The sequence below is a fragment of the Homalodisca vitripennis genome, chromosome 5, assembly GCF_021130785.1.
Source record: "Homalodisca vitripennis isolate AUS2020 chromosome 5, UT_GWSS_2.1, whole genome shotgun sequence".
NCBI lineage: Eukaryota > Metazoa > Arthropoda > Insecta > Hemiptera > Cicadellidae > Homalodisca > Homalodisca vitripennis.
Genome location: NC_060211.1, coordinates 163272319 through 163293811, shown reverse-complemented (window position 1 = coordinate 163293811; position 21493 = coordinate 163272319). Strand labels below are relative to the sequence as shown.

General features: G+C 35.9%; 1 protein-coding gene across 4 annotated transcripts in view; it reads left to right on the top strand.

Moving 5' to 3' along the window:
- LOC124363091 (putative mediator of RNA polymerase II transcription subunit 26) overlaps window positions 1–21493 on the top strand; it is a 151826-nt gene that overhangs the window by 95830 nt on the left and 34503 nt on the right. For all 4 annotated transcript variants that reach the window (XM_046818200.1, XM_046818198.1, XM_046818199.1 and 1 more), the window contains exons 2-5: window positions 6466–6658; window positions 7764–8055; window positions 17774–17920; window positions 18499–18563. In XM_046818200.1, coding sequence (XP_046674156.1) covers window positions 6466–6658; window positions 7764–8055; window positions 17774–17920; window positions 18499–18563 — 697 coding nt within the window. The remainder of the gene's footprint in view (window positions 1–6465; window positions 6659–7763; window positions 8056–17773; window positions 17921–18498; window positions 18564–21493) is intronic.

Here is a 21493-nt window from a genome sequence, read left to right as displayed (position 1 = left end):
TATTTGAATAAATAATAAGTTACTGTGCCAAAGAGGCTATTTTTTAAAACATCGAGCATTTACAAGTGTTTAGATAGTATTAACTTAGCAATTCTTTTAGCTATCCAAAATTATGTTTATAAATCCATCAACTCTTTGAATTTATACAAACTTCCCAATTTTTCTCATGATTACATAAAATTTGTTAAAACATTTGGTTTCCCAACTACATAGCCAACTGGAAAATAGTTCTTTTTCACTCTTACCTTTACACAAATCATTCCAACGGGAGTGTTTTGCTCTTTAAACCTACAATAGAGAATTCATCTTAAGATGTCAATACAGCTGCAGTTTAAGTTAGATAAAAAACAGTTAATCATTGTTACAACAACATTATTCAACAATTACTTGTCTTGTATTGAATTCCTTGGCTACCTTATTTTTCAAATAAATTTCGACAGCAGAGCTCCGATCTAAACCACGAATTGAAGGATTTATACTCGTATCGTGTGAGATGAGGTTCACCTTGGACCAGGTCAGTGGACTCCCCCCCCCCCCCCACTACATCTCTGAATATTAATTGTCCTCAATGAACTCTGTAAAAGGACAAGAATTCGTGAACCAGGCAATTTTCATTAATGTTAGGAATTTACGAAGTGGAGAGCTTCGGGGCTCGTAAGGATTCATGGTGTTTACTCCTGGCAACTCTACAAGAGTGAAATCTTCAAAACAACTCCTAGAACTGACTAATGACTCGGGTTTACTGCGAGTGAGTCGGGAATGACGGTGCAGAAGTAAGGACAGTGACGGCCTACTGTTGATGAGCGCCTCCAGTGATATGCAACTCAGCCGGAAGATCTTAAATTGGAGCAATAGTACGAAAATAGTGAATAGAACGAATAGCCTGAATATCAAGAGTTGTCAGAATATACGAAAGGTCCTGAATAGGAACAATAGTACATAAATGGTGAATAGAATTAATATGAGCAATAGCCTGAATATTAGCAGTAGTTTGAATATAGTAAAGGTCCTGAATAGTAGGACAATAGTGAATAGAACGAATAGCCTGAATATCAAGAGTTGTCTGAATATACGAAAGGTCCTGAATAGTAACAATAGTACATACATAGTGAATAGAATTAATATGAGCAATATCCTGAATATCTTTTTAAATTTTAACATGTATTGTATGCTATGAGACTAAACTAGACATTCTTTGTTTAAAGTGTGTTATTGACGATGGAATGGATGGGATAGAAGGTTTGAAAGGATAGCAGATTTTCGGACATTTGCCATCGTTCTAGGTTATAAAAGGTATAACGATGGCAAATGTGCGAAATCCTGCTATCCTTTTTAAACAAGACAGTTCTACCAAACTTGCAGCCATTCAATAGTTTTAAAAACTGGGTAAGGCCATAAAAGCTTAAATTTATGTGTAGATACCGGCAAACTAAATTGCCTGTTTTTTTTTAAAAAACTGTTTTATTTAGTACCGCACGATTGTAATATTGATAATAGTACTTTAAACACTCGGCTACCTTGACATAAGTGTCTTTGTTGAGTAGAAAGCTGATTTGGTCGGGTAGACAGATTGCCACTGCTATGTCCTCCTTTGCAGCTTGGATATTTAATACTTTATTCTATTCATAATTCCTCCTTTCTTTTTAATACGATTCAAATGACCGCAAAACATCGGTTTCTCCATTCCCTTCAGTCTGTTTGTACCTAAACACACTTGTGTGAAAAAGTTTTTATTTCGACTTCACCAAGAATCTGTTGAGGAATAAATTATTTATTTTCAAAGTGCTAAAACCCGTGAGGTGTATTTGCAGCCATGAACTGCAGACTTGCGACTGGCCCCGCAACGTGGGTTGTGGAGAGCTGGTGAGCACGGTGAGCTCTGCCAAGGTCCAGGAACCGCGGCTCAGACCTCAGCAGCAGCACCTGAGGTCCCAGCAGCAGCAGCAACATCGCGATCAGCAGCAGCAGCAGCGCGATCAGTATCAGCATGAATTTTAACACACTTGTGTGAAAAAGTTTTTATTTCGACTTCACCAAGAATCTGTTGAGGAATAAATTATTTATTTCCAAAGTGCTAAAACCCGTGAGGCGTATTTGCAGCCATGAACTGCAGACCGTTATAAATTAGTCCTCAATCTTTCTCCACTGCTCTGGATTTCGAGTTGAATGTGCTAAAATCCGTGAGATATATTTGCAGCCATGAACTGCAGACCGTTATAAATTAGTCCTCAATCTTCCTCCACTGCTCTGGATTTCGTGTTGAATGTGCTAAAATCCGTGAGATATATTTGCAGCCATGAACTGCAGACCGTTATAAATTAGTCCTCAATCTTCCTCCACTGCTCTGGATTTCGTGTTGAATGTGCTAAAATCCGTGAGATGTATTTGCAGCCATGAACTGCAGACCGTTATAAATTAGTCCTCAATCTTTCTCCACTGCTCTGGATTTCGTGTTGAATGTGCTAAAATCCGTGAGATGTATTTGCAGCCATGAACTGCAGACCGTTATAAATTAGTCCTCTATCTTTCTCCACTGCTCTGGATTTCGTGTTGAATGTGCTAAAATCCGTGAGATGTATTTGCAGCCATGAACTGCAGACCGTTATAAATTAGTCCTCAATCTTTCTCCACTGCTCTGGATTTCGTGTTGAATGTGCTAAAATCCGTGAGATGTATTTGCAGCCATGAACTGCAGACCGTTATAAATTAGTCCTCTATCTTTCTCCACTGCTCTGGATTTCGTGTTGAATGTGCTAAAATCCGTGAGGTGTATTTGCAGCCATGAACTGCAGACCGTTATAAATTAATCCTGAATCTTTCTCCACTGCTCTGGATTTCGAGTTGAACGTGCTAAAATCCGTGAGATGTATTTGCAGCCATGAACTGCAGACCGTTATAAATTAGTCCTGAATCTTTCTCCACTGCTCTGGATTTCGTGTTGAATGTGCTAAAATCCGTGAGGTGTATTTGCAGCCATGAACTGCAGACGTTTTAAATTAGTCCTCAAACTTTCTCCACTGCTCTGGATTTCGTGTTGAATGTGCTAAACTCCTTGAGATGTATTTGCAGCCATGAACTGCAGACCGTTATAAATTAGTCCTGAATCTTTCTCCACTGCTCTGATTTCGTGTTGATGTGCTAAAATCCGTGAGATGTATTTGCAGCCATGAACTGCAGACCGTATTAAATTAGTCCTCAATCTTTCTCCACTGCTCTGGATTTCGTGTTGAATGTGCTAAAATCCGTGAGGTGTATTTGCAGCCATGAACTGCAGACCGTTATAAATTAATCCTGAATCTTTCTCCACTGCTCTGGATTTCGAGTTGAACGTGCTAAAATCCGTGAGATGTATTTGCAGCCATGAACTGCAGACCGTTATAAATTAGTCCTGAATCTTTCTCCACTGCTCTGGATTTCGTGTTGAATGTGCTAAAATCCGTGAGGTGTATTTGCAGCCATGAACTGCAGACGTTTTAAATTAGTCCTCAAACTTTCTCCACTGCTCTGGATTTCGTGTTGAATGTGCTAAACTCCTTGAAATGTATTTGCAGCCATGAACTGCAGACCGTTATAAATTAGTCCTGAATCATTCTCCACTGCTCTGATTTCGTGTTGATGTGCTAAAATCCGTGAGATGTATTTGCAGCCATGAACTGCAGACCGTTATAAATTAGTCCTCAATCTTTCTCCACTGCTCTGGATTTCGTGTTGAATGTGCTAAAATCCGTGAGATGTATTTGCAGCCATGAACTGCAAACCGTTATAAATTAGCCCTCAATCTTTCTCCACTGCTCTAGATTTCGTGTTGAATGTGCTAAAATCCGTGAGTTGTATTTGCAGCCATGAACTGCAGACCGTTATAAATTAGTCCTCAATCTTTCTCCACTGCTTTGGATTTCGTGTTGAATGTGCTAAAATCCTTGAGGTGTATTTGCAGCCATGAACTGCAGACCGTTATAAATTAGTCCTCAATCTTCCTCCACTCCTCTGGATTTCGTGTTGAATGTGCTAAAATCCGTGAGATGTATTTGCAGCCATGAACTGCAGACCGTTATAAATTAGTCCTCAATCTTTCTCCACTGCTCTGGATTTCGTGTTGAATGTGCTAAAATCCGTGAGATGTATTTGCAGCCATGAACTGCAGACCGTTATAAATTAGTCCTCTATCTTTCTCCACTGCTCTGGATTTCGTGTTGAATGTGCTAAATTCCGTGAGGTGTATTTGCAGCCATGAACTGCAGACCGTTATAAATTAATCCTGAATCTTTCTCCACTGCTCTGGATTTCGAGTTGAACGTGCTAAAATCCGTGAGATGTATTTGCAGCCATGAACTGCTGACCGTTATAAATTAGTCCTGAATCTTTCTCCACTGCTCTGGATTTCGTGTTGATTGTGCTAAAATCCGTGAGGTGTATTTGCAGCCATGAACTGCAGACGTTTTAAATTAGTCCTCAAACTTTCTCCACTGCTCTGGATTTCGTGTTGAATGTGCTAAACTCCTTGAGATGTATTTGCAGCCATGAACTGCAGACCGTTATAAATTAGTCCTGAATCTTTCTCCACTGCTCTGATTTCGTGTTGATGTGCTAAAATCCGTGAGATGTATTTGCAGCCATGAACTGCAGACCGTTATAAATTAGTCCTCTATCTTTCTCCACTGCTCTGGATTTCGTGTTGAATGTGCTAAAATCCGTGAGATGTATTTGCAGCCATGAACTGCAGACCGTTATAAATTAGTCCTCAATCTTTCTCCACTGCTCTGGATTTCGTGTTGAATGTGCTAAAAATCCGTGAGATGTATTTGCAGCCATGAACTGCAGACCGTTATAAATTAGTCCTCTATCTTTCTCCACTGCTCTGGATTTCGTGTTGAATGTGCTAAAATCCGTGAGGTGTATTTGCAGCCATGAACTGCAGACCGTTATAAATTAATCCTGAATCTTTCTCCACTGCTCTGGATTTCGAGTTGAACGTGCTAAAAATCCGTGAGATGTATTTGCAGCCATGAACTGCAGACCGTTATAAATTAGTCCTCAATCTTTCTCCACTGCTCTGGATTTCGTGTTGAATGTGCTAAAATCCGTGAGTTGTATTTGCAGCCATGAACTGCAGACCGTTATAAATTAGTCCTCAATCTTTCTCCACTGCTTTGGATTTCGTGTTGAATGTGCTAAATTCCGTGAGGTGTATTTGCAGCCATGAACTGCAGACCGTTATAAATTAGTCCTCAATCTTTCTCCACTGCTCTGGATTTCGTGTTGAATGTGCTAAAATCCGTGAGTTGTATTTGCAGCCATGAACTGCAGACCGTTATAAATTAGTCCTCGATCTTTCTCCACTGCTTTGGATTTCGTGTTGAATGTGCTAAATTCCGTGAGGTGTATTTGCAGCCATGAACTGCAGACCGTTATAAATTAGTCCTCAATCTTTCTCCACTGCTCTGGATTTCGTGTTGAATGTGCTAAAATCCGTGAGTTGTATTTGCAGCCATGAACTGCAGACCGTTATAAATTAGTCCTCGATCTTTCTCCACTGCTTTGGATTTCGTGTTGAATGTGCTAAATTCCGTGAGGTGTATTTGCAGCCATGAACTGCAGGACCGTTATAAATTAGTTCTCAATCTTCCTCCACTCCTCTGGATTTCGTGTTGAATGTGCTAAAATCCGTGAGGTGTATTTGCAGCCATGAACTGCAGACCGTTATAAATTAGTCCTGAATCTTTCTCCACTGCTCTGGATTTCGTGTTGAATGTGCTAAAATCCGTGAGGTGTATTTGCAGCCATGAACTGCAGACCGTTATAAATTAACTTTGTTTACCGTCACCATGAATTTAATCCATTTGGAAATTTAGATTGTGGGCTTGTCCATGGTTTTAAGTATGTACTTAAATTATCTGTTTTTCTAATTGGTTTCACCAAATATGTTTCTTCAAAATTTAAATTATTTATTAAGCCATGTGCCTCTACAGGTTGCTCTGTCTTTTTATGTTTATATGCATACTGCATACCTGTAGGCTACCCTGTCATCCTTGTTTTAAGAAAATTTTATTGTTGAGCCAATAGGGCATAAACAATATTTTTTTATTCACATGATAATTCTTCGAATATACTGTACGATGTTTGTGTAGAACTACTTGTAAATGTTTTTGAAGTAGAATGTACATGTTGCATACTAAACACCTGGGTTTATTGCAAGGATGTGATCCAACTGTCACTTTGTTTTATTCTTTGTGTTTAGGTAATTTTCGGTGCACTAAAATATCTTTCAGAAGTAGTGGTATTCTAAATCTTATTTTGGGAATGTATTTGAAAATGTTGTTAGTTGAAGCAGAGCTGTCCAAATAAACTGTGTGCTACTTGAAGGATATTGTTAATATCAAGGCACACATTATAGAAGGTTTATCAGCAAGTTGTACTTTCTTCCTGTACTGCCGATTTTTACCTGCGTCTGACTGTCTGTTCCAGACGGGACGCTGACACAGCAGAGGCGGAGCAACAAGAACTCGCAGGCCTCCAGCACGAGTGCTTCCCAAGTGGTGGACTTTGACTGTCCCGAGGAGTTTGGATATTACCCTCACCCTGCCGACTGTACGCAGTACTATGTGTGTGTCTTCGGCGGCGCTCTGCTGGAGTCCTGTACTGGAGGGCTTATGTACAGGTGAGGACAATGTACCATCTGATAACTCAAATCGGCGATTAAATTTTGTTTTGTACACGTTATCGTAAGAGTCGTTCCAATTGGATTGTGCGTATTAAAAACCGTATAAATTAAGTCTGTTAATATGCAGACTTATATTGACAGTTGTACGGCTTTCTTATGCCGCAGTGAGGATTCGTGAAGGGAAAAAATTGCCTATTCCACCCTAAAAATGCAAACCTTTAAGTCAATTGCCTGTATACATTTGATAGTTCGAGAAACTATTTAATTACAACGTTTTGATTTAACTTATATACATTTCAGACTGTTACGAATATTAAAAGTCACTGCACAAATCGTTAGTAAATGTTTTTTGGCTAACATTTATATTTAAACGTGATGCTACTGCATTTGGCAACACAATGGTTAAATATAAGGACTCCCAATTTGAAACGTAAGCAAAGTTTATATGGTATATTACTTTTTTAATGTTAACGTGTATGGTATGCTATGATACTAAACTAGACAGTTTTTTTAAAGTTTGTTATTGACGATGGAAGGTTTGAAAGGGTAACAGGATTTCGGATATTTGCAATCGTTGTAGGTTATAAAAGGTATAACGATGGCAAATGTACGACCCTGCTATCCTTTTTGAACTAGACAGTTCTACCAAAATTGCAGCCATTCAATAGTTTTAAAAACTGGGTAAGGCCGTAAAAGCTTAAAGTTATGTGTAGATACCGGCAAACTAAATTGCCTGTTTTTTTTTTAAACTGTTTTATTTAGTACCCCACGATTGTAATTGATAATATTACTTAAACACTCGGCTACCTTGACATAAGTGTCTTTGTTGAGTAGAAAGCTGATTTGGTCGGGTAGACAGATTGCCACTATAACTATGTCCTCTTTTGAAGCTTGGAAATTTAATACTTTATTCTATTCATAATTCCTTTCTTTTTAATACGATTGAAATGACCGCAAAAACATCGGTTTCTCCATTCCCTTCCTTTTGTTTGTACCTAAACACACTTGTGTGAAACAGTTTTTATTTCGATTTCACCAAGAATCTGTTGAGGAATAAATTATTTATTTTCAAAGTGCTAAAACCCGTGAGGTGTATTTGCAGCCATGAACTGCAGACTTGCGACTGGCCCCGCAACGTGGGTTGTGGAGAGCTGGTGAGCACGGTGAGCTCTGCCAAGGCCCAGGAACCGCGGCTCAGACAACCTCAGCAGCAGCAGCACCTGAGGTCCCAGCAGCATCGCGATCAGCAGCAGCAGCAGCGCGATCAGCAGCAGCAGCAGCGCGATCAGCATCAGCATGATCAGCGGCAGCAGCAGAACGAACAGCGGCAGCAGCAGCCGGTCCAGCAGTTCCCGCCTCAGCGACTGCTCCAGCGGGACGAAGCCATACCCAAGGTCAGCTGACATGTTTCTAGAAAACAAGATTTTGAGGTTTAAACCGTAGTCTTTTCATATTCGGTAGACAACAAACGTTACCTGCCCAGTCAAAGTGATAATATTACCTACAACTACAGTAGGGACCACTAAAGAGTGCAGTTGAGGGAGGAGCCTATTTGGCGCGTGACCTTGGAGCAGCTAACGAGGGCTGAGCGACGTTGCCAAACAAACAAGGTCTGTGAAGTTGACATACCCAAAATAGCTTACCCACATTTTGTCATACCCTTCGTTAGTTCCTGTTAGTTCTCACGAAAATTTCGTTAGTTACGCAATATTAACGACTTTACAGCCTTAATTCAATGGGTACGCTAACTTCACACCATGAAAAGTAGCTTACCCAGATTAACTCGTTATAGTTAGATTTTTTAAGTATAAATCGTTAATTCCTCATTATTTCCCGTTAGTTCTCATGAGAAAATGATTATATCAGTAGTATTAACTATTTTACAGGCTTCATTTAATGGGTAAACTAACTTCACAATATGAAACATACCTAGCCTACCCACATTAAATAAATATAAGCACGTTCTCGGAATATTTATTGTTAGTTCTTCGTTAGTTCCTGTTAGTTCTCGCAAAAAACGTTAGTTCAGCGATAATAACAACTTTACAGCCTTAATTCAATTTGGGTAAGCCAACTTCACAACACGAAAAGTAGCCTACCCAGATTAAGTATATATAGTTTGATTTTCTAAGTATTAATCGTTAGTTCCTGTTAGTTCTCACGAACATTTTTTTAGTTCAGCGATATTAACAACTTTACAGCACTACGTATTTCAATGGGTAAGCCAAATCCACAATAAAAACCACCATACCCGAAATAATTCTTAATAATTAGATTTTCGTAATGTATATCGTTAGTTCCTGTTAGTTCTCACGAAAATTTCAATATTTCAGCGATATTAACAACTTTACAGCCTTAATTCAATGGGTACGCTAACTTCACACCATGAAAAGTAGCTTAGCCTACCTAGAATAAATCGTTATAATTAGATTGTAGTAATGTATATCGTTAATTCAAAGTTAGTTCCTGTTAGTTCTCATGAAAACTTTGTTAGTTCAGCGATATTCACAACTTTACAGCACTATATCAATGGAAAAGCCAAATCCACAGCATAAAAAGCAGCATACCCAAAATAAATCTTAATAATTACATTTTAGTGATGCATACGATTAGTTCTTCGTTAGTTCCTGTAAGTTCTCACGAATATTTCATTGATTCAGCAATATTTACAATTGTATATCACTAACTCTAACTAATGTGAATTAGCCCACAGTCACAGCATGACATGTTGCTTCCCAATTGTACGAGTATGTGTGAAATAAGGGATAAATAATAGGCTATGAAATTTTTTCATTCCAGTTTTAATACAATTAATTAATTTATAACTTTACATAAAACAAGTGTGCTGAAATGGCCTTATCATCTCTAATAATCAATACTCTTTTTGATAAATCATTAAACAGCTTCCAAGTGCCATTTAAATTTCTAACATACGCTACGTAATGGCCAGGCGTATAAGCTACTACTCCAGTTAGTACAAATCTCTGACCATACAATTGTAGACACACTGGGAATTCATTTAAGAATTGTGGCCGATTAAATGGCCTGTCTGTACTTTTTACGGAAACTAATCGATCAATGAGGTGATCAATATCGATAACCAAAAATATTCAACAATATCCAAATGCACTGTAGGGCTTCCTTTGCATGGTGGTGCGCAGGTAAGTAATTTATATTGGTTCGGGCTTGTGGTAACTTCCTCATTACTTTTGGCAGATTGAGTTCTTAATGATGAATTTATCGCTTTATCAATAAAACTCACTCCATTAAGCAATAGGACGTCCATATTAGTGTCTAGGACACTGATTATTGTAGACAGAGGACGTAGGCACTCATCTTCCGAACACTTAATGGAATTTATTCTTACACTAGGAACACCACTCAAGAGCTTTCTTGCCAAGGAAGGCGCATTATCAGTACAATCGTACGTACTCCTTGATTTGATTGCCATTATTCTTTGTACAGACACTTTCAGGCATTATTAGTGAACCTCTTGGCTGATACACTTCAATTAAAGCAGCAGCACGATGGACGTATGTGTCTTTTCTTGCACCCACAGTTGCTAAACTTCTAGCAGTCTTTAAGAGGACATTCGTCGAGCTGTTTATGAAATTGCGATAATCCTCATACATTGTGTAGGTTGACGCAATAACTTGAACTAACGCATCAAACGCACAAGTGTTTCGTAAAAGTACCAAATTATTTTGACTTATTTTGATTGGTTTACTTGTGTTTCCATTCATTAAAATTTGTTTTTTGGTTTGCTGTAACATATTGCCACGAAGTGCTGCTTCCAACTCGGGCAAAGGATTTAAGTAGATTGGTGTTTTTTTCTTTGTTTTTTGTCTTTTCTACACCCAAATCTCTCTCATTTTCAACTTGTCTTAACTCATCGTGAATGTTTGTATTATTTTGGCATGGTACACCATTGGATACCTGCAGTTATTTCGTTCTTAGGGGATCTTTCACTTTCATCACAAATAATTTCAGCAGTGGTTCGAGAATTTACGACTATATTTTTTGAGTTTATTATATTTCTGAGTCTTTTTTCTCCAATCAGAGTGCTACGACATTCGTCGTTTGTAGAAGCTCTAAAAATCCTACATGTTCCCTCTATGGCATCTATATGAAGCGATAAAAACTTAGGGATAGACAGTGGTTTTGTTAAACGTTTAAGGATATTCTTTTTTAAGTCAGAAAAATCACACTCAACAGATGAAAAATTCGCAGTTAAGTAAGGGGAACGAAATGGCTGAACCATTACTGCATACCACAGAAAGAATCTTTCACCTATACGCAAAAACTCCTTTGCCACCGCAGGGGAAAAATAAGGATTTAATCTGCCTTTATTCACAGTTTTTATTGAACCTTTCAAGAAGAAGAAGATTCAATCGAGGCAATCCACATCTTCATTTGACTTTTAATTTGCTGAAATATCCAATTCAGTTGGAATATCGAAATCTTCTCCATACTCACTTGCTTGTTCTTCATGTGGAAAATTGGCGTTCTTAAAATCTTTAATGTAATTTGAGAGTACGCGAACTCGAAATGTACATTGTACAATAAAATATATAAACAGTGTTCAAAGGTTTATTATTAGTATATATTCATATTTGTTTTTTACAGATTTAATTTAATAGTAAATATAATAATTTTTATGTAGATTTTTGTAATGCTGTTACATATAACCTACAATCTACGATTGTGTCTGAATTTCTGATAAACGATGAAATAATATGTTTCTCAAATATGCCTAATTTCTCTTCGAAATTACCGTAGACTTAATATTACATAATAAGTGCTTCGAGTAACAAGCTTGTGACAGAACTTAGGATTCCTCCCTCTCGCACACATTGTCCTATTTTTGTAAACATTTTTACTCATGACTTGGTTTTCTGAATTTTTTTATAAATATCACTAACTAACAGAATTAATTAAATCATATTTTTTATTTATTCTACTTCAGTTAAATCTTCCAATTAATATGTTTACAAAATTAATTAACGCTTTATTAATACAATAACAACATAAACCTTTAAGTCTACGCGCAGGTAATTAAAAGCCATGTAGGCTCATCCCTTGTTAGTTTCTTAATAGACAGTAATTACATAGCAAAGTAAAGCTAATGATAAATGCTGTTTTTATTTAATGATTCATCCTTTTGAGATATAAGATTTTTATTATTGTGTATTATTGTGTAAGTTCTTTCATGTCAAATATAAGAATACTATTAAAAAAACCATAATTTGTTATTTTTCCTCTTCAATATATGATATTTATTGCTTAATGTACAGTTATTCATTTCGTAAAAATAAAAGCCGGTTTATTTATTTGATTTGACATTGAATTATTTGGTTTTTTTAACAAAAAAAACTCGACTTTTGAAATATTATGGAAGGGAAAATATAATTATGGTTTTTAATGCACATTTAGTCAAGTATATATGCTGTGTCATTTTTATTGTACATGATTGCTTATTTGGTGTTTTCACCAAAAGAAAATCTACTGATAGTTGAGTTAAGGGTATTCTCTGAGCATTCATTAACAGTGTAAGTTTAATCCAATCGTGAGAACTCAATGGATCATCTTTCTCGATACAATTAAAACTACCCTATTTGTATATGAAGGCCATAATTAAATTACGTATTTGATGTAATAGCTTCACGAAAATATACTTTTCTATAAGTTTAATTATATAAAATTAAAAAACTAATATAATTTTGTTTACTTCCTGATGTTTCCCGACAGACAGTTTAAGGTCGTATTGTAGACAATAGAGTTCACTTTTAGAGTATAAAATTGTTATTTGTAGAATGTTTTGGATGGTTCAAAACTTGGTCTACGAAGATTTCTGCGTAAACAATTAAATGTTTGAGCGAAATATTTTTGTACTCAGCAAATATTTAATGTAGAACTAAACCAATGGTATTATTTGATTTAATTGGCATTTAAATATGTATTGAAACATAATAAATTTAATGTTTCATGTTTAATTTAATAATTACATGCCGGATTTAAACAATATCAAACCCTCTGCGTTGTTTGTACCATGGTTTCAAATTAAATATACTTTAAAATAAAGTTGTATTTGATTGCCCAGAGCCTAGTTTTGTAACGTAACCATATTCGATGCATAGTATTTTTTACAATTGGTATTCAATTATTTGTTTTTGAAATAGTAAAGTCATATCATTGCAATACAATAAGTATACTATTAACAAATCGCAATATGCTCAGTTTTATTGTTTTATTCAGTAGGAGGTGCTTATTGTTCACATCAACAAGGTATAGGCGCTGATTCAAAGGGAGTGCTAAATCAGCACATGGACACGGTTAAGACGCTGAATTAAGACCCCCCACCCTATTCCTAGGGGGTGCTTATTCAGGGCATGGAAACGGCCACTGCGCTGATTTAGCACCCCCTTTCGTGATCAAAATGACGTCAGTAGCGAAGGGGTGCTATGTCCAGGGGGTGCTAATTCAGGCGCACCTTTTTAAGTACTTAAACTTAAGATAACAAGAAGATTGATCTCGTACGAAAATGTGTTGATAATTTTTTTTACTTTATACTTTACTTAAAAAAGAATCCTTAAATATCGTAACATAAATAAATAAAATAATTTAACTTGATACATTAGGTAGTATTACCTTCAAAATCATGTAAAAATGGCATTGTTTGTTACAATGTAATTTGACTGTTCACTATCACAGAGAATTGATAAAAACTCCATAAAGGTATTAATAGTATTATTAGGGTGTATAACAACCAAAAATAAAATGCACAACTCTTGCTTATCATATGGTAATACTTACAACTGAGTTTAAGAATATTATGTGATGGAACGTGCATATATTATTATTATTTAATTTTTATGTAGACTTCGTTTTGTAATTTGTTAACTAGATATACTTTTATTGATAAATAACCTTTTTCAACTACATTGGCAAATTGTTAACTGCGTTAAAAATACATAATTGCTTTGAAAATAGTTAAAACTTTATGTTTGATTTAAAAGTCAAGCTTGGTAATTTAATATGGTTTGATTTTTAGACGATATATATTCAATTCGTTAAGTGACTTATGATCATGGCACACTAAGATCACTATATTACATGAGTACAAACATTTCATTTGAAACTTCAAACACATCTTATTATAAAAATACATAGACTCACTTACCTTTGACACGGCTCGATGTTAGTAGTTGGCTCCAGAGCCAACTTATTCCCATGGTGTAGGTGTCTGAAATGTGGGTTCTAAAGTGGGAAATGAGTATACATATAGGTTCCTTCCCCCTTCTTCACCTATCAGAACCCTTTGTTACGCCAGGTAGCTCTTACGCTGAGCCCATTAGAAGGGTGTGCCATGAATCCCATTTCGGCAGACCATACGACGCATTGTTCGCACAGACCATATATTCCCAAGGTCTCTCTTTTCTATATTACCCATCATAAAAGTTCCTTGTGATGAAACATGCAAGGGACCGGAAATATAAAAAAAACGCCATTCCTTGTTTGAAGGGTTTTGACAACAGAGAGAGAAGATCACTACCAAATGGTTGAAAGTTCGTTATTAAATTTATATGAGTAGGATAACTATAAGGCACGTTTTGATGTCTTACAAAATTAAGTAAAAACTATACCGAAGTAGTTTAATACTAACAGCGAGTAAATCTAACGAAGAACTAACAATAAATATTCCGAGAACGTGCTTGTATTTATTTAATGTGGGTAGGCTAGGTATGTTTCATACTGTGAAGTCGGCTTACCCATTAAATGAAGCCTGTAAAATTGTTAATACTACTGATATAACCATTTTCTCACGAGAACTAACGGGAACTAACGATTTATACTTAAAAGATTTAACTATAACGACTTAATCTGGGTAAGCTACTTTTCATGGTGTGAAGTTAACGTACCCATTGAATTAAGGCTGTAAAGTCGTTAATTAATATTGCGGAACTAACGAAATTTTCGTGAGAACTTACAGGAACTAACGATATACATTACTAAAATCTAATTATTAAGATTTATTCTAGGGTATCTGGTTTTTATTGTGGATTTGGCTTCCCATTGAAATAGTGCTGTAAAGTTGTTAATATCGCTGAACTAACGAATTTTACTTGAGAACTAACAGAAACTAACGATTAAAACTTAGAAAATCAAACTATATAGACTTAATCTGGGTAGGCTACTTTTTGTGTTGTGAAGTTGGCTTACCCAAATAGAATTAAGGCTGTAAAGTTGTTATTATCGCTGAACTAACCAAGTTTTTGTGAGAAACTAACAGGAACTAACGAGGAGCTAACGATTTATACTTACAAAATTTAACTATAACGAGTTAATCTGGGTAAGCTACTTTTCATGGTGTGAAGTTAGCGTACCCATTAAATCAAGGCTGTAAAGTCGTTAATATTGCAGAACTAACGAAATTTTCGTGAGAACTAACAGGAACTAACGAGGAACTAACGAAGGGTATGAAAAAATGTGGGTAAACTATTCTGGGTATGTCAATTTCACAGACCTTGCCAAACATGTTCCCCCCTGTAACCCAGCGCGCCGCGGCGAACCACAGTAGCCCTTTAGTGTGGCAACGTCGCACGAGTTTGTCCATTCTATTGGTCTTCTTTAACTGCACTCTTTCGTGGTCGCTACTGTAGAGAGCTTTAATTTTTTTTGACTTAAGGAGCTATGAGTATTGCTCGATTCTACTGAACTTAGTCGTCGCGTAGCGGACCTGCGTAAAGATTAAGGATTCAAAAACATTAAAAAATGGGTCTTGGCCATTTTCCCTTCAGAAGGTTAGGTACTGTAACATAAATTTAAATGGCACTGGTGTATACAAAGGCACCTAAAATTAATTTTAATTGAGAATATGTTGACAGTCCATCAAGAGTGAAGAACGTGTGAGTCCCTTTCAACATATTCTGTACAAACAGTGGCGTAGCTGGAATTTTCTATAGGGGGGGGAGTTACCGGGAAATTATACATAATATGCATAATCCTAATGTAAGAAGTAGCTAAACTACTATGTTTGAATACTTCGTTGCTTTCATGTAAACTGGGCATAATATTTAAACGAACTGTCAATTACCAATCATAGAGTACCATAATTATTCTTGTCAAAGACAAAGTTTTTAATTTACGATACGTGAGAAACCTGTTTACCTGTTACTGTAGCTGGGACATAAACTGTTATTAGCTTACACACCTTTAAGCATTGTTTTTACAGTAACTTAAAACAATATTATTAATAAAACATAGTTTAAACGTCATGAAAATTCTGGTCAGCAAAATGAAATCTTTAGATTCGAAGGTTTTCCTCCGTAGGATTTCTTGGAATGTGTAGTTGTCAAGAAACACGTAACTATCGTATTGGTAAAATGTTAATAAATTCCCTACAGTATTTATCTTTTTTGTTGCATTCCATTACTGTTTAAACGTCATGAAAATTCTGGTCAGCAAAATGAAATCTTTAGTAAGGTTTTCCTCCGTAGGATTTCTTGTGTACTGTTATCCTTGCGGGATAACTGTAACAGTCAATGTGCTTGAACAGTATAGTACTTGTACTGTATAAATAACCAAGCAACTTACTTCATCGTGAAATCGTAACAATCAATGTAACAATCCCTTAAGAAACAATCATCAATGATGAGGCGTGCTAGATTTAGTGGAGATTGATATGGAACGGTTAAATCAGTGTTAACCAATCACATGAAAACCTATTTGGTTGAAGTCCATTTCATTCTCAAATTTCGTCGGTTGATAATTGGTATTGTGTGACTATTACAAATCCAATTACAAATTGGCTAACGTCTCCTAACCTATGAGAACGTTCCCATCAGTAACACTACATTGATGAGAAGTTTTTATAATTATTTTGTGACCTTTATCTCAACCATTACTTATCAACAAATTGGAGATGGAGGTGCTACGACTCTTCGAATGATTGCTCTTCAGTGATTTTGGCGATCCAGGTTACAATCTAGATTAAGATAATTGAGTATTTACATTTTACAACATACTTCGTTTATTGTTCTGCTTTATATTGTACAATATTGTGATGTTCACACCAAGATGAAAACTGATATTAGTAACCTGCAAGAACTAAATTTCTAAAACGAGTACTAGATAGTACTACATAATTGGTATGACATAAGGTTCTAGTTTCGGTAATATTTATCAGGAGCTAGCTGCTAACACAAATTTCTCAGAAAGTAAAGTGTACGTTTGTGACTATACCAAGAACCAATTAATTCTTTGTTTAGTTTGTTATTGACTATTTAAGGTTTGAAAGAATAATAGGATTTCAGACATTTTCCATCATTATATATTATATTGTATAAAACAACGTTTCGAGGAATGAAACCTATCCTCTTCTTCATGTGAAGAAATAATTAGTACATAGAAAAAAAGAAGAGAAGGAAAAGGAGTGTTCAAACGTACCTGAAAACCCACCCAAATTTAATTATCAAGGAATTCAACATCAAAAATAGATAATTTATAAATAAACGCTCCAATAATTATGAAATTTTATTTTTGTGGGGCCTTTCGTGTTTATGTAACACACCATCAGACCCAAATAACTGAAATGAGGGTCTGACAATGTGTTCCTTGAACGCGAAAGGCCTCACAAAAATAAAATTCCATAGTTATTGGGGCGTTTGTTTATAAACTAAGTATTTGATTCCAATAAGAAGAAACTGGTAGAATGTATCAAAAATATATGTAACTTTCAGATTCAGATAAAAAATATAACCTCTAAACTGTAATAAAACTCAGACCAATAAAATTTCCCTCTCAGCAACAACAACAGCAGTTTCGGAAAAAATTGAACTCTTTTCTTTCTCTCTATTTTATGTCCTAATTTTTCCTCACCTGAAGAAGATTATATATTTCAACTCTCGAAACGTTATATTATACATTTTGTAACAATATCCGAAATCCAATTTCCTTTCATTAATAATATTAATGAAATATTATCAGCGTCACCATGAGATTTGTTAAATGACGGTTGTCATATTATTGAACTATTTTATTTATATTTTAATTCTTTCGTTAAGACTAATACTGCAGTGAGCTCACGCAGTAATGAGGAGGACACTGTTGCAGCACCATCTGTACACGGAGGAGGATCTGGGACCAGCAGAGGAGGTGGAGAGCGACCGCCAGCAGAGAGTATACCGAGGACAACCTGCCACACTAGGCCAGGTGGCTCGGGACAGAGACGGACTTAGCAGACATTCTAACGCACTTCAGGTAACGCTTCTTATCATACAGTAGAACCCCGCTAATCCGCCCTCGGGTAATCCGCCTCCTCGCTTAATCCGACCATGCCGTCGCTAATCAATGTTGGTTTACGTTTCCGGTACATCGATTTATTTAAATCGTTCCAAGTCGAGTATCACATACAGAAGCGAAAAATGCGTTTGATTTGGCCCTTCAGTACATTGAACAAAGTCCAGTGTCTACTCCAATTGCCATTTTGTGGATCCTGAAATGGAGGAATATTGCTGTAAAGTCGAGATTTTCGTCTGCTAAGCAAAAGAACATTACGGACTTCTTTAGACCGACGCAAGATAATTAAATTCAGTGATAATAATCGTGTGACAATCTCTTAATGCATTTTTTAGTTTAAACTATAGTTTTATCACGTTTTTATGTCAATAAATGTTCTCCTCTGATAATCCGACATCTTTTACTGATCCGACCATACTCTCGGTCCTGCAGGTGACGGATTAGCGGTTTTCTACTGTATTACACTTGGCATTGTAGATTCCATTTATAGTTTCCTTTCTGAGAGATTTTCTTGGTCGGTACACGAACACTTTTTACAGGTTGCTCCCGGAAATGGAAGAGAGAAATTGTCAGTTATCTCATTTGGGACTCAGCAGCAGTACAGGTAAGCCTTACCTAAATTTTCAAGTTATTCAAGAGAGATTTCTAATCATATTGCCAACAAAATGTTCAGATTTGTTAAGTAGCCTCGAAGACAAAATGAAGTTATAAATAGTTTGTCATGGTGCTACCTCGTAATAAATCGTAATCAATACATAGATTCATAACTTGTAGGGTCTTAGTTTCTCAAATTAAAGAGAACATATATTTTGTAAATTTAATTTTACCTTGAAAGGATAATAGGATTGTAATGTACATCTACAATATTTATATGTTACTAAATGTACAACAAAATGTTTAGAGGATTGAAATATATCCTCTTATTCAGGTTAGAAGATAATTAGTATCTAGAAAAAGAAATCAATGTTATTATTCAATACAATACATTTTTGGCATTTGTATAAATATTTTGAACGACGAAGTATGATAAAAAATTTATTTAAGAAATATTCAATACAGTTTCAGAAAAGCATTTAAGTGATGCATCATGTTCAGGAATACAGACTCTTTATTTTAAAACGCTCTATAAATAGCTCCAAGCATGTATTTATATGTTTTTTAAGATGTTATATCAAGTAGAAACTCTCCAAAATGTTTTAAGTTACAATGACGCTGGAAGGTTGGTCCAGAATGCATATGCATATTATAAAATACTATGGTAAATATGAATAAATACAATGTACTCTTAAGAAAGTGACATCAGATCTGAGATGATGACGGTATGATGTTGTGGTGTAAACGTAATGACTGGCACTTTGTTCACTTGACTGACCAGAACGGATTCTGAGACTGAGGATGTGCAGTCGAATGACCTGGCCGAACATAAACGTCGGGATAAACGACAGACTAAGTTCAGGTAACTCACTTGTTCCACAGTTCACCAACTCTTTAACAGTGTTTTGTTTGACTACTAAACCACTTCACTTGTACAGATTTGTCATTCGCATCGATGTTGTTACTTTAGTTGTGCTGTACAGTTACTCTATTACTCTAGGTGCAGTTTTAGTATCAAAATGGTAACTTTAATTAGTCATGGAAAGGTGTATAACTTAGAAATGGCACGTCTTACTTAGAAATATCTTAGTTTACCTTTTCAACGGTATAGCTAGATGTTGTAACCAAATGTATTTATATGTTTCTTAGCCATGTGTTTTTTTTTTCATTCTTATCAAAAGAGAGAGAAAGAGGGGGTGGAGAGGGGGGAAGAAAGAGGGGGAGAGGGAGAGAGAGAACTATTTTTTCTTGAAACCGGTGAAGGAATTTTAAATAAGAAATCTATTGATCGTCAGTTGCACTAATAAATTGTGCTAATGCCGAAATGGAAAGGTCTCAAAGGGTTAAAAATATGAAACAATAATTTTTTCAGAACATATTTTTACTAGCTTGATAAATCCGAACAACAGACAATAAATAATCATTATATCATCGTTAGACAACTAAATAAATACACTAAAAGTCGCTTCTTTAAGGGTTTGTATATGGTACGCTAACGCTGATTTAAAATTTATTTCAGTGTTTGGTGGTTTTTTATAAGTGTGCCAAGCTAAAAAAAATTAGCTCTGAGAAAAACTATTATTTCATATTTTAACCCTTTTGATACTCTCCCGTTTTGACTTCACCAAAATTATCGCGGGTAACGTTCGTTTTTATTCCTAGAGGAAAATCAATTTCAAGAAAAATCAGATTGTGTACTTATACAATTCAAATGTTTGTTTCTCAACTCATAGACTATAATAGAGTAAGTATTCTGTTTCAAGAACCTTAAAAATAAAATAGTAAAGATAATATTTTTTATACCACAGCAGACAAAAGACTCCTGTTATTAAATAATAACTTCCAACACGGGCAAAACATTACAGGAGGGAGTTCAGAACATGTTCGTATTACTTACTAATTCATATACATCCTACATCTCTTTGCAAATTCTCACTTGTCTCTTTTGGATGATGTTTGGGAGTTTTCCAAAGACCATATAAAAATGTACTACAACTTAAAATTGTATTAGTTCAAGTCCCTTTGCACGAATATGAGTAACAATTTTCACCATTCACAACTAACCTCACCATGCATGTTTCACCATCCTGTCCGGCTGCTAAGTCCTACTTATAAGTTGATAGAAATTTATTGTAGTCAATTCGTACTCATAAACTGATAAAAACTATTGTATTCGGCCAATAACATGCCTAGAAATCTATTTATTTTTTGTGCTACAGCTGAAACAAGTCTTAGCTCTTGACTTAGTGTAGACGCTCCGCCAAAGACTATGTCAACTTACAGACTATAAGGGTATCCACTATACGTAGTTACTATGGTCTAACGGTTAGTAACAAAAGTTTTGTATGTAAGCGCTATGTATGTAATCTCATTGCAACAGTAGCCACTCTTAATGGAGTGCCAATAGCCGAGCTGTCTAAGTCGTTGGACTTTGAGCCTGAGCTAGAGATAGCGCAGGTTCGAATCCTGTCTGTGACCCTTGCACTTTTTATCAGTACCATCGACCTTGTACTGTATCGACTCTCCCCCTTATTCTGTTTGATAAGATCCTCGCACAGGCCAGTGGTCCATGAGGACGGGCAGAATAAGACTTAAAACGGTATCGGTAATCGGATCGATCATAATTCCGTGAATTGATTTATCTAATACAGAGTTAGTGAGAATTTGCAGGAGATGAGGAAGTTATATGATAGTCAAAGGGTAAGATAGCTAGAATTCTAGGATGTTGAGTTCATCTTACTAAGAACGCAGGTTCAGTTCATCTTCTTTATTATATCACAGTTAAACAGAGGGTGCTATACGATACAAAAACGTTTTGCTTTTGTTGCGCTTTGAGAAAGATATGAATCGGTTCCTATTCTCATAGTTCTAGTAATTATAAAAAATAATAAAATAATCTTTCACTTTCATCTGTAAGGATGGCGTTAAAATTAACAAAGA